A 17,652-nucleotide genomic window follows, 5' to 3' on the forward strand; every position below is an offset into this window, starting at 1 on the left:
GTTCCAATCGACACAGAACAACACTTACTGTTCCAATCGAAATAGAACAAAACTCACGATCCAATCAAAATAGAACAAAACTCATAATCCAATCGAAATAGAACAACACTTGAAGTTCTAATCTAAATAAAACATTTGAAGTTCTAATCAAAATAGAACAACACTTAAAGTTCCAATTGAAATAGAACACGAAGTTGCAGTCGAAATAGAACAAAACTTGAAGTTCCAATTGAAATAGAACAAAACTTGAGGTTCCAATCGAAATAGAACAACACTTGAAGTTCCAAATCGAAATGGAACAAAACTTGAAGTTCTAATCAAAATAGAACAACATTTAAAGTTCCAATCGACACAGAGCAAAACTCATAATCCAATCGAAATAGAACAACATTTGAAGTTCTAATCTAAATAAAACAACACACGAAGTTCCAAATCGAAATAAAACATTTGAAGTTCTAATCAAAATAGAACAACACTTAAAGTTCCAATTGAAATAGAACACGAAGTTCCAGTCGAAATAGAACAAAACTTGAAGTTCCAATCGAAATGGAACAAAACTTGAAGTTCCAAATCGAAATGGAACAAAATTGAGGTTCCAATCGAGATAGAACAAAACTTGAGGTTCCAATCGAAATAGAACAACACTTGAAGTTCTAATCAAAATAGAACAACATTTAAAGTTCCAATCGACACAGAACAAAACTCACGATCCAATCGAAATAGAACAACACTTGAAGTTCTAATCTAAATAAAACAACACACGAAGTTCCAAATCGAAATAAAACATTTGAAGTTCTAATCAAAATAGAACAACACTTAAAGTTCCAATTGAAATAGAACACGAAGTTCCAGTCGAAATAGAACAAAACTTGAAGTTCCAATCGAAATAGAATAACACTTGAAGTTCCAATCGAAATAGAACAACACTCAAAGTTCTAATCAAAATAGAACAACACTCAAAGTTCCAATCGAAATAGAACAACACTCAAAGTTCCAATCGAAATAGAACAACACTCAAAGTTCCAATTGAAATAGAACAACACTCACAGTTCCAATCGAAATAGAACAACACTTGAAGTTCCAATCGAAATAGAACAACACTTACAGTTCCAATCGAAATAGAACAACACTTACAGTTCCAATCAAAATAAAACATTTGAAGTTCCAATCGAAATAGAAAAACACTTGAAATTCCAATCCAAACTGGTAACAGTAATAGTATGTGCTCTGTGATTGTTAGTCAGTGCATGTTCAACGGACCTGTTTCAGATCACACAAACACTCTAGTACCAAATTAGTCATTAAAAACCATCAGTTTTAACTCTAAACTCTTGTTTCCATAGAGGTTACTTGATTTTTTTTCTCATTCCAACATCTGCTTTTGGATGGAACGCAGCATTAATGCTTCCCTCGGCCCGCTTTAAAGAGACACTGTTGATTAATCTTTCATTAATTGACCCCAAAACTCTAGCGTCTCATGATATTTTAAATATACTGTAATGGATATTACATTTCAGACAGTACTGGACTACATGAACCACTGTGCTTGCTAACTAACGTCTGGATTTGACTCAAGGTTCGTTTGAGTTCAAGTCAACAAAAAAAAAATTAACACAAAGTAAAAACTGAAAGCATACAAGTGTAAGTCAACATCTCAAAAATGCAAACATAAATATTTCCCACACAAGCAGGGAACATTTCAAATGAGATATTGCTATCAAGTCAATTTCTAAAAATAATCAGTAATTTGGTGGTTAAAAAAAGTGCAAGTCGACGACAGTATAAAACATGCTGCTCAGACAGCCAAACTTCACCGATAAACTAAACATCAACGAATATTCTACTACTGGAAGTATAAAGGACATTTTTTAATCTAGTGGAGCATAGCTGTGCTATCATGCTGAAAGTCTGAGACTTACTTCCCATCTGGTTTTTGCTTGTAGTTCCTTGAGGAAACAGTATTAAACACTGACCTTTGGGTCTAACATATTAACAACATTTCAGGCAACGTTTGCTCTCTTTTGAGTACTTTATGAAGACCATCACTGCTCGTAATGTCACTGAAATTACTTTTTAAGGTGCGGTAGCATTTAGCGTTGTTTAGCGAATTTACACGAGCGAAATCCAGCCACTTCAATAGGAATCCACGTGAGGGCGAAACATTTCCACATGCAGATTTTGCAATGATCTGACCATCAGAAAAGCTGATAAAGGAGTTTCTTGTGTGAGCTGTTCTTCATACATCGCTCTACCAATGTGAAATCCATGTGGGGGAATTCCCAATCCCGTCGATTCCCATTGAAATGACTGGATTTCACTTGTGAAAATTTGCTGAAATTACTTTCTGAAGGACCATCAAATGGACAGAGTAGAAATGTAACTAGAATTTAACTGTAGAAATTTGTGGCCTATGTGATGGTCCTAGACTTTACCAATGTGAAATCCATGTGGGGGAATTCCCAATCCCGTCGATTCCCATTGAAATGACTGGATTTCGCTTGTGAAAATTTGCTGAAATTACTTTCTGAAGGACCATCAAATGGACAGAGTAGAAATGTAACTAGAATTTAACTGTAGAAATTTGTGGCCTATGTGATGGTCCTAGACTCTAGCAATGCGAAATCCATGTGGGGAAATTCCAAATCGAGTCGATTCCCATTGAAATGACTGGATTTCACTTGTGAAAATTCGCTGAAATTACTTTCTGAGGACCATCAAATGAACAGAGTAAAAGTTTAACTAGAATTTAACTGTAGAAATGTATTGAGCCTTTATGAGGGTTGCACTTTGGCCTTTGTGATGGTCCTCGACTCAACCAATGTGAAATCCTTGTGGGGAAATTCCCATTTGCGTCGATTCCCATTGAAATGACTGGATTTCGCTTGGGAAAATTCTCTAAACAGATTTCCCCAATGTGACCGTACCTTTAGTTTCCTCTCAGCCAAGAGTCTCAAGAGCGAATCCCCGAGTTAAATTTCTACACTGTCCATTTCCACATCCTCTAAAGTAGTGTCCGATTGAGAAACCATTATGAGTTTTTGTTTCTTTGAGTATTGTCTGACCACGCCGCTCTCCTCTTGGTCCGTCTGATTGAGGTCCTTTTCCAAAACCTCAACAGAACTCCCACGACTAAACATGGCATTGTCCGTGGACTCGAAGGACTCGCCGCCAAGACCCTCGAGTTTGGTGTAGCCTCCGCTACCGAGACCCTCCAGTCGAGGGCAACTGAGACGCCTCGATCGCACCTGCCGGTCCGTAGGAATACACAAGATATCCAGATCAATAGACCTGGAGTAGTCCGATAAAGCGCTTAAAGAAAGGTGAGATCCTGTGGTTTTGCGGCCCGGAGAACACGGTGGAAGCAACTGAACCTGGGATCCTTGCAAAGAAACTCGAGGAGCTCCTTGCAAACTTCCAACACTCCTATAAACCTCCACCGAGTCCTGCGGAAGCTCTGGATGACTTTGAGCCGGTTCCACTTTGGCCTTTGTGATGGTCCTAGACGCCACCAGATCCTCCAAACGTCTACAAATGGCCTCGGCGTCCAAAAACTCTCTCTTGGCTTCTCCCGTTTTATCCGAACCCCTTCTTTCAGACGCTCCTCGGTTGTTGAGCTTCATCATTGGCAGGGTGAACGCATTGACCGAAGTTGATACGATTGTTCTGGTTTCCCATTGTTTGAGCTCAGGTGGGATTCGTTTCTGATCTTGGTAGATACTGTAGACGGTGTCCGTAAAGCTCTGTTTGTCCAAAGAAGAGACTCGTGGGATTGTGGTCGACAGACGTCGGGATGGGATCGTGCTACTCGAGTCGTGTCGACCGGAGCCTGGAGAAGGCCAGGAGACTTTATTCGGGGATTTGTTCTCTTTCGACTGGCAGTAGTTCACGAAACCGTTCAGCGGCCCGGACTCCTTGCTCCGCAAACTATGAATGTCAATCACCGTTGAGTAGATGTCTCTTAGATTAATGATTTTGGTCTTTTTGTCTCTGTTTTCGTGAAGTACTGCATTCGCACAAATGAATAGGAAGATCCCAATTCCCATGATTAAAGGTCCGAACACCTTCAGTTTGTCGGAATACAAGTATCTGTTAAGAAATGTTGCGAATGCTCCAAGCTTAGCCGAATGCACCTCAGCAGTCCCATTGGATCCATTATAGCTCCTGAAGACTTTATCTAGTAGATCCCATCTGACGCTCACATTGACTAATTCTCGGCTCTCGTAAGTCCTCAGAGCGCTCGATGTGTTCATCAATCCCGGATACGGCGGATTGGGTTTGGGCCAGTATCCCATCACAGCCATTGCGACGCCAACCAGCAGCACCAGAATCCCAATGGCAGCGACCAGTCCAGATATGGAACACAGCTTTAGCTTTCCTTTAACCACAACCACTTCGTTCTTCCTCTTTTTCTTTGCTTTCCTCTTGCGCTTGTTTTCGGCGCGGTTCTTCGCGCGGAGGGAGTCCTGTCGCCGGGCAGATATTCGCAGAAGACCCCCTGTGGCAATCATGATGGCGCTCAATTAATCATCCTGGAAAAAGACGGGAAGAACATGAGAACATTAGTGTGAGCTGGAAAAGCCATGAGAACCAGACACATACTCATTAATCTATCATATAGCATGTGCATATACAACAAATAATAATAATAAATGCTAAACACAAACAAAAACACATACTGTATATACGTAGACACTACCAGTGAAAAGTTTTACTGTTTCTGAAAGAAGTCTCTTCTGCTCAAAAATGCAGTAAAAAAATTTGAAATATTCTTGTTTTGTATTGTTTTCTATGTGAATATATAGTAAAGTGTAATTTATTCCTGTGATCAAAGCTGAATTTCCAGCATCATTACTCCAGTCTTCAGTGTCACATGATCCTTCAGAAATCATTCTAATATGATGATTTGATGCTCAAGAAACATTTCTGATTATCAATTTTGAAAACAGTTCATGTTTTTGTGGAAACTATGATACATTTTATTTTTCAGGATTCTTTGATGAATAAGAAATCAAAGAAATTCAAAGAAATGCGGCCTTGGTGAGCAGAAGAGACTTATTTTTGTTGATCACCCTTTTTCAAAGAATGTCACACACCAGCATTTGCCGTGCTCCTATTGGTTCTTCATCAGATGGACGTTCCAGAAGCTCATTTATCCCGATGAAAGCTCTGTCAAATCTGGAAGGCTGAACATGCGAGAGCTTGAACACAAAGCAGGCGCGACGAAGCTCCGTCCCGGGCGAGTGTTCGTCGGGATCTCCGGCACACCGAGTGGGAGCGAGACGCTGGATCCTGCAAACACCATATGGATAGTGTGGGTTAATGCAGTACACACACACACACACACACACAGCAATCACAGACACATGACTGAAAGAAGAACAGAAGCGGTGTGAGACACAGACAGATGATATGATTCACTTCAGACTCCAAACAGAAAGATGAAAAGCATCTGTTTTTTCTGTTTGGTGTTGATTTGACATAAAAGCTGATTCTGTCTCGAACTGTGGGAACGCGAGTGAGCGACAGGCTAACAGGTACAAGCGTCTTGTTGCACATATGATTACAGCTGAAAATATGAGTCCTGGGGGTGTAACAGTATATCATGTCACAATATATCGCAACTCAAAAATGCAACAATATGTATCGTGGATAGTTTACGAAAAATAAAAAGTTTCAGTGTCAGTACTACATTAAACTACTATATATAATGTATAATAATGCAATGGGGGAATATTTGTGGCTCCTGATAATGATAAATATCTGATGTTACCAATAAAAGTGGCCGACATTATTTTAAATATATCTAGTCAGTGACAGAGATCAAGCAATATTCATCAACAATAATTCAGTATTTTCAGCTTCAGAATCATGAATATTGTTATTCTGGTGTCTCTATTGTCCTGTGCTTTGGGTTTCAGCACCAAGTCCAAGACTATTCATTTACACACACAATGTAACATCAAATTTAGCATTTTCATATCATATTTTGAGTATCGTAATAATATGGTATCGTGAGTTCAGTATCGGGATATGTATCGAATCGTGACATGAGGGTTTCGTTACACCCGTAATGAGTCCAATAAAACACGAGGTCCTGTCCAGACAATAGATTCAATTAAATTCAATCAAATAACAATGGATTAAAGCTTTAAATTCATATGGGATCAAATAAAGAAGTAACCAGTTGTGACATGTGACTGTATGTTGAGTCTGAATAAGTGACATCGCTTTGATGACATGTTTACTGGCACGAGGGCGGGGCAACCTGTCACTCACATTAGATCCACCAATAGAAAACCACAACCATCCAATCAATCCCAAAATGGACTAAATCAAGCCCCGCCCACATTTGTTCTTATTCCAGAAGCGTTTCACTCGGATATACAGTCAAACCAAAAATTATTCAGACACCAGATATTTTTTTTTATTACTAGTGTGATCAGGACACTATAGTTCATTTATGTAAGTGAGGAGAGCAAAATAAAGTAAACTGTGACATATTATACCCAATATTCTTCATACAGAGACTAAAATGATTGGGACACTTTGAGCTGATCATGTTTTGCTGAAGTGTTTTGTCTTTAATTGCTAATGCTCTTTTTACACACAGACTGAACAAAATGAAGTATTGCTTGGTGATTGGTTGAGCTAAACTGGTATTATCTAATTGTGTAGTTAAATTTAACAGCTGACAGATATTCAACATAATTCATGTGTGAGACAGTCTAACAGAAGGACGGACAAAACCAGTCAAATATCAACTGAGTTCTGCTCATATTTTAGTACCATTTTCTAAACTATAGCGAATAAACTGTGATAATGAGAGAAATGTTGAATAAATGCTGGTTTGACTTTACATCATAACAGGGGAGAAAAGGCGAGAGCAACTTTACTTTCATGCTGACTTGAGTTCATGGTGTCGTTCTAAATAAACTTCCAAAGATTAATTACTTAAGTCTTTCCTCAAGGGTCTCACCCAAACACAGCCTCATTAAAGCGTGTAGAAGCTGTCCAGTCCGACACCGGTGTATATAACACACTCTATGTTTATTTCATATTCTTAATCAAAACAAGACTTCGCAGTGAACCAGTCTACATTTCTGCAGAATAATTTATGGCACCAATTAAATCTTTATATTGTCTTCCAAACGGGACTTTCAGAGGAGAATACGAATTTGAGTTTCCAGCCCCGGTTCATTAGTTCTGAATCATCAGGGGAGAAAAGAAGAGAAAAGTGAATTAGTTTCTCTCTGCAAACTCACCGAGTGTCCATTCCTCTCTGCCACATCGCGCTCATTAAAGTCCCTCAACACATTAGACATTGATTTAACATGAATCAGCAGATCCGACATGATAATGACCCTCCGAGGCTTCATAAACCCGATGAGAGTAAACATGTTCTCGTCAGTCGTGAACAGAACTGACTCGACTCAGCTTCGACTCTAGAAAACGTGTGCTTTAACTCGTGCTTTTCTCTCGGACGGCGCTAACGATGAATGATGGTGCACTTTTATTTCCCTCAGTGTTTGGCATCTGACGTCCCACTGGATCTCACAGTCAGGAAAAATACAGGAGAAATCTTCCCGTTCCCTCCAGTCATCAAACACATCAGTAATAAGCGTTTATGGACCTGCACTAAATGTAATGCTGAAGGTTTATGGCTGGTCACGTCTTTAAATCAAGACAAATTCACTTGTACAGCACATTTCACACACACACACACACACACACACACACACACACACACACACACACACACACACACACACACACACACACACACACACACACACACACACACACACACACACACACACACACACACACACACACACACACACACACACAGCTTCAGAAAATGATGATGTTAATGTTTATGATATCTTAATATCTTCATGCCTTATAGTTGCATTTTGCGACGATATAAACAATCAGTTGAGATTTTATAATTAGCATATATTGCTTTACACGATCATGTTGGATATACTTAAACTGTATATGCAACTTTATAGACAGAACTGGCCGACTAGTTACATTTATGATGAAACTATATGTCTATATTCACTATATAGTTGAGCATATATAGCTTTACATGAGTACAGACCCTTTCCAAAAAATTTGAATATCATGGAAAAGTTTATTTATTTCCATAATTCCATTCAAAACGTTAAACTTCCATAGATTATAGATTCAGGGCCCACAACTTAAACGATTTCAAGTATTTAGTTGTTTATTTGTACATAATTTGGGCTTCCAGCTCATAAAACCCACGGAAACAGGATCACAGTAATTACACAGTGATACCATGGTCATTGAAGCAGGTTTTGGTTATTTTGGCAGTGTGGGCAGGTGCAAATCCTGCTGGAGAATGAAGGAAGCATGAAGTGCTCTGGAAATGTCCTGGTAGACGGCTGCGTTGACTCTGGATTTAATAAAGCACAGTGGACCAAAGTCCTCTTTTCTGATGAGAGCAAATGTTGCATCTCATTTGGAAACCAAGGTCCCAGAGTCTGGAGGAAGAATGGAGAGACACACAATCCAAGATGCTTGAAGTCCAGTGTGAAGTTTCCACAGTCTGTGTTGGTTTGGGGAGCCATGTCATCAGCTGGTGTTGGTCCACTGTGCTGTCCACTCAATGCAGCCGTCTCTACCAGGACATTTCCAGAGCACTTCATGCTTCCTTCAGCAGACAAACTTTATGGAGATGCTGACTTCATCTTCCAGCAGGATTTGCACCTGCTCACACTGCCAAAATAACCAAAACCTGGTTCAATGACCATGGTATTACTGTGTAATTACTGTGATCCTGTTTCCGTGGGTTTTATGAGCTGGAAGCCCAAATTATGTACAAATAAACAACTAAATACTTGAAATCGTTTAAGTTGTGGGCCTTGAATCTATAATCTATGGAAGTTTAATGTTTTGAATGGAATTATGGAAATAAATTAACTTTACCATGATATTCAAATTTTTTGGAAAGGGTCTGTAAATGTAAATGTGAATAAAGTTGGAAATATACATTAGATACAACACTAGATAATATATAACAGTTTTGGGTTACACTTTATTTTAAGGTGTCGTTGTTACAGTGTAATTATATATGGAAATACTGAGTAATATTAATGTACTATAGGGTTAGGGTAGGATTAGGGTTTGGTTGAGGTTTTAGTTGCATGTAATTATGCATAATTTACTGTTATTGCTATGGTAAGAACATGTGACATATTTAACAAGGACACTGTAAAATAAAGTGTTACCCTATTTTGCAACAATATAATCAATCACATATAGCCCAGATTTGCTATAGCCTATATTGCACTAAGTCATCTGAAACATACAGCAAGCATCATCATAGTGTTTCTTCATCATATTTTCATCAGACATTGAGACTAAAGACTATGGTCTAGTGCATATGGCTGAACAATGCTCATGAATATTTGATGACATAAATATTCCGATTGGTTGTTTGTCCGAGAACATTCTAGAAGCACCACATCGTTTCACTGAAAACCTTCATCACCACAAGTCAGTCTTAATAAATGCAGAGAAAACAATTGCTAATTGGATTAAAAAGATTTCGACTAGAGTAAATGCATTACATGGATCTGCGGTCGGTCATTATTTGAACGTCTCATAATGTATATATCCTGATTGGCTACAAACAAATGGCTTTTCTCCATCTTCATCTCTTCAGTGTGTGATCATGAAGAAGCTCCAGTTCTTCTCTATATCAGTGTTTGTCTCTGAACTCCTGAAACACCTCCATTGTAGTCTTGAGTTTCTCCCGGGAACAAACACGTCACAATATTCCTCATTATAATAATTCATACGCAGAATAAAGGGGCGGGGCCTGGTTGAGTTAGTTAGTAGTGTGTTAAACTGGCGGTTATGGTAATTAGGGGGCGGGACATTTCCCAAACACACTCGAAGCGCTCGACCAATCACAACACACTGCTCCAGCCGACCAATCAGAGCACAGTGTGCTTTTCAGAAGGAGGGGCTTCATAGAGACAGGAAGTAAACAGAGCGTTACTGACAGACTGGGAAGAGAGGAGCCGCAACAATGGAGAATATGAGGAGAATAATCAACATTCAAGCAGGAAAACCTGTTCTAGTAGAGCCTGAAGACTTTAAGGGCATAAAAGATCCTCTTTAACAATTCAACACACAAATGCTGACGTTACAAAACACACTGCTTTTAAGAAACAAGGCTCCCAGATTTCTGTGTTGGCACTGCTTCTGTATTTCCAACCACAAAGATTTATAGATTTGATGAATTCCTGAGAGTGTTTGGCAATGAAAGACTCCACGTTTAATCAAATAAAGCTGAAAACGCTCTGACGGTCCAGATAAACAGAAGATCACGCAGGCCGCGCGAGTTCAAAGGTGTGTGCGAATCCTTCCACATCAAAGCAAACAGCAGATGATCCGTGCGAACAGAGACACGAGCGGCGGGATCCACAGAGACTTCACACATCAATTGACATCTCAAACACGGGCGAGGAGGATTTATGGATCACAATGACCTTTACATTCATATCTGAAGGGCTGGATGAAGGGCAGCGGGGATGAAAATAAACATCATGAGGACAAAACATAAAATGACAGCGTTCGCACAAGACTGTCAGAATCAATTTGCGTGTAAAACTACCGAGACGTAGAAGAAATATGATTTCCATCCTCATGCAGTCAGTGCAGAGAAACATAAAGGTAATGGAGCCAGAAATGACGGCTATTACCATCCGAAACACGGGGCGCACAAGTCAACAAATAACACTACACACATTTTTACCAAGCATATGCAGCTGACATTCATTTATAGTGGGAAATGAATAATATGCGGTTCCCAAAGGCTGCTTTTCCTCCTAGATGTGGTTTATTATACTATGTGTGAGTTGTTATTCAATCAATAAAGCTCCAAGAAACTACAAACTAGATTAGGTTTGGTGAACAACACCTGTGTAACTGCTATTGACATGTTTAATTGAAACTAATGACTGCGAGGGACAGATTCAATAGGGTTTACTTGTTCATTGAAAATATGTTTTCCAAAACAAATTCTAGAGGGCAAAAAGGTTGTGAACATTACATTTGACTTTGATTCAATCAATCCCTCCACATTATCATTTGCATTAAAATAAATATGCAATCCATACTAAAGAAGGATCTGATCTCTAATGCGGATCTGGATTCTAATAAGGAATCTGCGCTTTAATGTGCGTCCAGTTGCATCAAATCCCTCTAGTCATTATGGTGCATCAATAAAGGGGTTTGTTTCAGCCGGCTGTCGGTCTCTAATGTCAGAGAGAACCACTTAGTGGTTTACAGCATAAATACGCCAGTTCTGTAGCATCTGCAGTTAATGCATGTCAATCACTTTACACTGCACTGGGTATTCCAGATTATCTGGTTGTGAGAGACTGGTCAGCTTGGACATGTTCTCATGCACTTTGGATGCATTGATGAGCTCTGATATCACAAACATCTCATGCATTTCTGCATTCATTATTGAACTGATGTAACAAACTACATGCAGAAAACACTGTCCTCGTTCAGCACAAACTCAACTGTATACCTGACACTGTCTCTACCTGGAAGATCTGCAAGGGTTTTAATAACCTAACTGGTGAACTTAATTGGTAGTGATTGACTGGAATGTATTTACAGGTACGTTTCATATTAGAAGACCTAAGACCTTTAAAAGAAAGATTTTAACAGTCAAATACACAGAACATAACATACATTGCTCATACATGAGCCTTTTAAACCTGAAACATTGGCAGGTTCACCTCAGTGTCAGTACAGATACGGTTTCAAATCAATAATAAATCAATAATGAATAACCCACCTACTCTTCAGGGTTTTCTAACAGGTCAGTGATATTCAATAATGAGGAGATTTATAGTCAATTAAGCTCAATGTTCGTGTATAACAGTTTTCTGTGATGTTACCAAAACATTCAAACGCTTCTTATCTCAATAAAGACACGGGGATCGTGGAAAGAGGCGAATGCAAATGTAAATATTAAGAGTTTTAGTGTTATTTGCACATAAAATGGTGATTTTGAAAATGAGCTACTGCTACATGCTTCTATTAAAGGGCTTTTTTGACGAAGGAATTAAACGAAATATCGAATAAAGGGCATTTAAAACTGCCTGCTTTTCAAAAATGAACGTAAAACTGAACAGAAACTGGAAAATCAGGGGGTTTATGCGTAGAAATTAACATGCGTAACAGCTCGTGACATTCGGTACATTTAACGAGCCCTAAAAATACATTAAAACACTGGAGATAGCCAGTTACGCGTTGATATATTCATCGTTTATATCATTCATCGATAAAGCATATTATCTACTCCACCGACACCGACACAGTGAGATGAACAATAAACGATCGCTTACCGTCAAATATGGCTAACAAATTCGTATGCGGGCAATTAAACGAAAACTTTCTCCCTTCGGAAGAGAACATTTTGCGCTTAGGTGGAAATAAATAAGTTCGTTATTCCCAGTATTTCCAGTCAGGAATATTCCCGCGCTCGTCTCAGCCGTTTATTCGCGCGCGCGCGCGCTCGTCTCGCGCTCTTCTGCTGTGGGGAGTGTCGCGCGCGCGGGTTTCTGATCCGGAGAGTTTTGCGCTTCGGGTTCGGATGCTGAGTCTCTCTAGTGTGTGTGTGTGTGTGTGTGTGTGTGTGTGTGCGTCTGCTTCTCGGGTGTTGTTGCTATGATACCACAGCCCGAATCCGGTGGAAGTGCTGCAGGATTTGAATAATTGCCTTCTACACTGTTTAACCCCATGAATGACGGCGCTCGTGATGCTCAAGCGCGCGTTAAACGCCATCAGAGCCCGTCAGCACAGAGAGAGAGAGAGAGAGAGAGAGAGAGAGAGAGAGAGAGAGAGAGAGAGAGAGAGCGAGAGAGAGAGAGAGAGAGAGAGAGATGGGGACGCGCGTTTACCTGCGCGACGCGACGAGTTCATTTGTTTCGCGTCGTGCCACTTCCTGTTGGTCATATGCAAGAAAACAACAACTAAATATTCATGCGGCATTTGGAACATGTTCATAAGAGAACCTTAAACATCAAAACATGAAATTCACCAGGGAAAACAAAAGTACAATGACAAAGGAAGACATATGCAGTAGTTTGTAAGGGTCTCTAAGTACATCCAAGATTCTTAACAGGTCAAGCCAAAGATCAATAATCAGCTTAACGGATCTAGCCCAGCCAGTGGGAAGGGTTTAGCTGGAAAAGCAACAAATAAAGAAACAATTTAATTAACAAACATTCAAAATTCAAATTGAGACTAAAACTGTCAGGTTATATAGCCTATTAGTCCTTACGAAAATTATCCATGGTTTTACTTCAAATAAAACCAAAAAAAACAGGGTAGCCGAATTGTTGTTAAATCATAGTAACCCGTAATTAAAGGGTTAATTCACTCACAAATTATTATTAACCTGTAATTTATACATCCTAGGTGTATATGAGTTTCTTCTTTCAGCCAAACACTATCAGTTATATATCTAAAATATCCTGTCTCTTCCCAGCTTTATAATGGGAGTGAATGTTGCCTGAGATTTTGAAGCCCAATAAAGCGCATCCATCATCATAACAGTGATCCATACGCCTCCAGGGGTTAATAAAGCCTTCTGACGTGAACAAATACCCATATTCATAACTTCATAAACTATAATCACCGGCTTCCGGTAATGGCCGTACGCGAGTCGAGCTCCGGCGGTAGAGTGACCTCTGACCCGACTCGTCATGCATAGGGTCAGAGGTCACTCATCAATGTGTGGGGTCAGAGGTCACTCGTCATGCATGGGGTCAGAGGTCACTTGTCGTGTCGAATCAGAGGTCACTCGTCGGGTCAGAGCTCACTCGTCATGCATGGGGTCAGAGGTCACTTGTCATGTGCTGAATCAGAGGTCACTCGTCGGGTCATAGCTCATTCGGGGGGTCAGAGGTCACTCGTCATGCGTGGGGTCAGAGCTCGCTTGTCATGCATGGGGTCAGAGGTCACTTGTCATGTGTGGTGTCAGAGGTCACTCGTCGGGTCAGAGCTCACTCGGGGGGTCAGAGGTCACTCGTCATGCGTGGGGTCAGAGCTCGCTTGTCATGCATGGGGTCAGAGGTCACTTGTCATGTGTGGTGTCAGAGGTCACTCGTCGGGTCAGAGCTCACTCGGGGGGTCAGAGGTCACTCGTCATGCGTGGGGTCAGAGCTCGCTCGTCATGCATGGGGTCAGAGGTCACTCGTCATGCGTGGGGTCAGAGGTCACTCGTCATGCGTGGGGTCAGAGGTCACTCTTCCGCCGGAACTAAACTGGCGGTCGACCGTAACCGGAAGCCAGTGATTATAGTCTATAAAGTTATAAATATGCATATTTTTCTTTGCTTATTAACCCTGATAAACCCAACTTTAACACTTCTATTTTCTTGTTCATCACTGTGAAGCTTCTATGAAACAAAGCGCTGTTCGATCTATAAGAATAAAGATTCTTTATTTGGTTCCATTAAGAACCTTTATAAACATAAACCATTACACAAAAGGTTACTTATAGTGAAAAAAGATTATTAAAATATTCTTCACACTGATCACTGATTGGTTCTTTGGGGAAGCAGGAATGGCTTCACAGTGAAAACCCTCTGTGTTTTTACGAGTGTAGAAATAGAGTTCATGGCTGTGGAATGCAGGAACACATTTAGCATTGTCTGTGTACCTGACAGCATATTAGACTGATAACTCTTCATTATCCCTAATAATCACCCGGAGAGCTTCCTTTAGCTCAGAACTGAAGAACTCAGCAGAGATGAAACGCTCCAGAGCCGGGAAGGTTGAGTCCGCCGAGATCCTCGGATGCTTATTAAGCCAAACCTTCCCGGTCTTTGAAGTTTCTCCACGTCTCGCCTGAAGACACAATCAAGGAACAGAGTGTTCGGAAACGCTCAGCGATGGCCGAGTGCCTTTAACAAGCTCCAGCTCTCCTCTGGGATCTGGGACACATCTTCCCTCTCCCACTTCAGTGAACGGATCTGATTCCCACAGCATTTTAGGAAAGACCTGCGTCATCAAATTCTCCCGTAATCCCAGCCAATCCTCAGCGATCCGGGCCGACTCTGACCAGAGGGTTATTCCCAGAACAAGGCGTTCGTTCACTGCTCAAACGGAAAATAAAACTGGTTATAACATTCTGCAAGTGCTAAACACGTAAGACTGGGGCTAGTTGTCACAGGACAGTCTAAAATCAGGATTATATTGTGAACTAATAGCAATAGCAGTTGCAGGTTAATACAAAAACACAATAAAAACACATGCATTAAGATGAACTGAATTTGATATAAATGTCACATTTTATCAGAACCTGACATTTTATTTTAAGGTGTCAGTATTACAGTGTCATTATGTATCAATATGAAGTACAATAATAGTAAATAATTGTATCCCTTAAAACTCAAATATACATATGAAAACGTTTTTTCCTTGAGAAAAATTCTTTATCTTGACTGTAACTCGACACCCTCGCCTCATTTAGTATGCATGGTTCTATGAATATGCAAATGAGCCCCGCCTCCACTCACTCGCTCAGCTCAGAGATCCACTGGGTGACGATCACACGTTGATCTGATTGGTTACAAGGTAGTTTGTGACGTCAGAAACACCAGTGATTTCAAAGCGTGTGTTTGAGACTGTCTTTGGTTCACTGCAGTTTTAAGGAGGAAATACTCAGCAATGGTGTCGACTTATGAATATACACATGGTTTGTGTTAAAGCATATTAATAACTCCACATAGACACATAAACTACATTAAAAGCTGGATTTACACCACAGGGGGACTTTGAGTACATGTACTTATATGGTTAGTATTTGGAGTTCGGTTTAGGGTTAGTTGCATGTAATAATGCGTAGTTTATAGTTATTACTACAGTAACTATGTAACGTAACAAGGACACTGTAAAATAAAGTGTTACTAAAATAGGTTACACTTAAGTTTAAAATACATTTAAGTACTCAACATTCACTTAGGGTTAGGGTTTGATTTAGTTGCATATAATTATGCATAGTTTACTATTATAGGTAGTACATGTAAGACGTAACAAGGACACTGTGTTACCTAATAATACTGTGACAGTCAAACATGTAAACAACATGTAAATAATATATTTTCTTTCCTGCACCAGCGACAGTGAAGCAAAGGACCGTTAAAGGAATAATTCATTAAAAATTATCATTCTGTCATCATTTCATCTTCGCACCGTTCCAGAATAACATATTGTTGATGAATGTGTCCATGTAATGGAAGTCATTGGGGTCCAAAACAGCACTGATCCCCACAGACTGGGAAATAAATGTTTGTCTTGTTTTGTGTTGAACATGAGGGTGAGTAAATGATCATCTGTGATATAATTCTGATAACATGTCTTTCAGAAGATTTCCCAGACAGCAAATGAAATGAAAGGTGATTCAGCTGTTTTACAGTTAAACCACAACCAAACCCGAGTGTTTTCCTGTCAGATCTACTCACATCTTCATCTACGTCCAGCAGAGGAACACTAAAGGACACTGTCAATCACAAAACGCTGTTAGATTGCACCGAAACACGGACAAACACATGCGATTCAGCAGCTGTGAAACCTCTGATGGTATTAATGCCGATGTGCTGCTGTTAGCCATGTTTATATTCTCATTATATTCACATTTCCTGAAACAGCTGCATTATTATTCTCTCTTACTGAACATCTTTTAAAGTGACCGTGTTTCTATGTCACATATGCATGAAGAACCTTCGGGTGTTTCCTCAGCGAGCGGCCGATCACACGCATCAAACACACACTGTTAATGATTACACCACATAATTAATGTTAGCAACCTTAAACCTCACGTGCTCACTCTTAGAGGAAAGGTTCTATAGAGAAACTTTTAAGTGTTCTGTCAGGCACTTCTTTTAGAGGTTCCCATCATGGGGTCATTTTATGGATTTACTTTTGATTCATTTAAAATTTTCATAAAATGTTATGAATTAAACAGCTCATAAACAAATATGAAAGTATTATGCAATCATCAAAGACATGTCTCCTTATTTAGAACCTATTTGGCATAAAGCATTCTTTAAAATTGAGTCAAGGACCCTATGGGTTCTATATAGAACCTTTCTGACAAAGGGTTAAAATTGAGCCATGATCCCTACGGTTCTATACAGATTTTTTGGCATAAAACGTTCTTTAAAAATTGAGTTAAGAACCCTATGGTTCTATGTAGAACCTTTTGGCATAAAGGGTTCAAATTGAGTCAAGATCCATTTGGTTCTATACAGATACTAGTGTTCTAGTTATGTATTGAAATTGAAATTTAATTGGATTTACTTGTGTGTGTATGTGTATGTATTGTTGGATGTTATTTGTTAAACTCAAACGTGCTGTGTCCGTCAGTCTTGGCCAGGACGCTCTTGTAAAAGAGATTCTTAATCTCAGTGTGCTTCTTTCCTGGTAAAATAAAGGTTATAATAATAAAGGGTTCAAATTGAGTCAAGATACCTTTGCAGCACCTTTTTTGGCATAAAGAGTTCTTTAAAATCGAGTCAAGAACCCTAGTGTTCTATATAGAACGTTTTTGGCATAAACGGTTAAAATTGAGTCAAGATACCTTTGGTTC

The 17,652-nt window shown here is 39.7% G+C and overlaps 1 protein-coding gene across 4 annotated transcripts; it reads right to left on the reverse strand.

The window, feature by feature from the left end:
- Positions 1-485: 485 nt before the first annotated feature.
- On the reverse strand, positions 486-17,217 carry tmem200ca (transmembrane protein 200C-a). Of its 4 annotated transcripts, XM_082184748.1 has the most exons (5): positions 16,526-17,217; positions 14,722-15,157; positions 12,957-13,000; positions 5,094-5,289; positions 599-4,529 (listed from the first exon to the last, which is right to left on the reverse strand). In XM_082184748.1, the coding sequence occupies exon 5, from the start codon at positions 4,506-4,508 to the stop codon at positions 2,970-2,972; it is 1,539 nt and encodes a 512-aa protein (XP_082040874.1). In that variant the 5' UTR covers positions 4,509-4,529; positions 5,094-5,289; positions 12,957-13,000; positions 14,722-15,157; positions 16,526-17,217; the 3' UTR covers positions 599-2,969. The 4 variants fall into 4 exon arrangements, 3 of the variants coding, with proteins under 3 accessions (XP_082040874.1, XP_082040873.1, XP_082040875.1); XR_014210071.1 differs by lacking the exons at positions 12,957-13,000; positions 14,722-15,157; positions 16,526-17,217 and adding exons at positions 486-557; positions 12,402-12,705 and having other exon boundaries at positions 617-4,529; XM_082184747.1 differs by lacking the exons at positions 12,957-13,000; positions 14,722-15,157; positions 16,526-17,217 and adding an exon at positions 12,402-12,705.
- Positions 17,218-17,652: the final 435 nt, after the last annotated feature.

The sequence above is a fragment of the Leuciscus leuciscus genome (assembly GCF_965113295.1).
Source record: "Leuciscus leuciscus genome assembly, chromosome: 11".
Taxonomy (NCBI): domain Eukaryota; kingdom Metazoa; phylum Chordata; class Actinopteri; order Cypriniformes; family Leuciscidae; genus Leuciscus; species Leuciscus leuciscus.

What these genes read in the sequence shown, in the direction of transcription:
- tmem200ca (XM_082184748.1), bottom strand. Translation starts at nt 4,508, where the DNA reads ATGATTGCCACAGGGGGTCTTCTGCGAATATCTGCCCGGCGACAGGAC.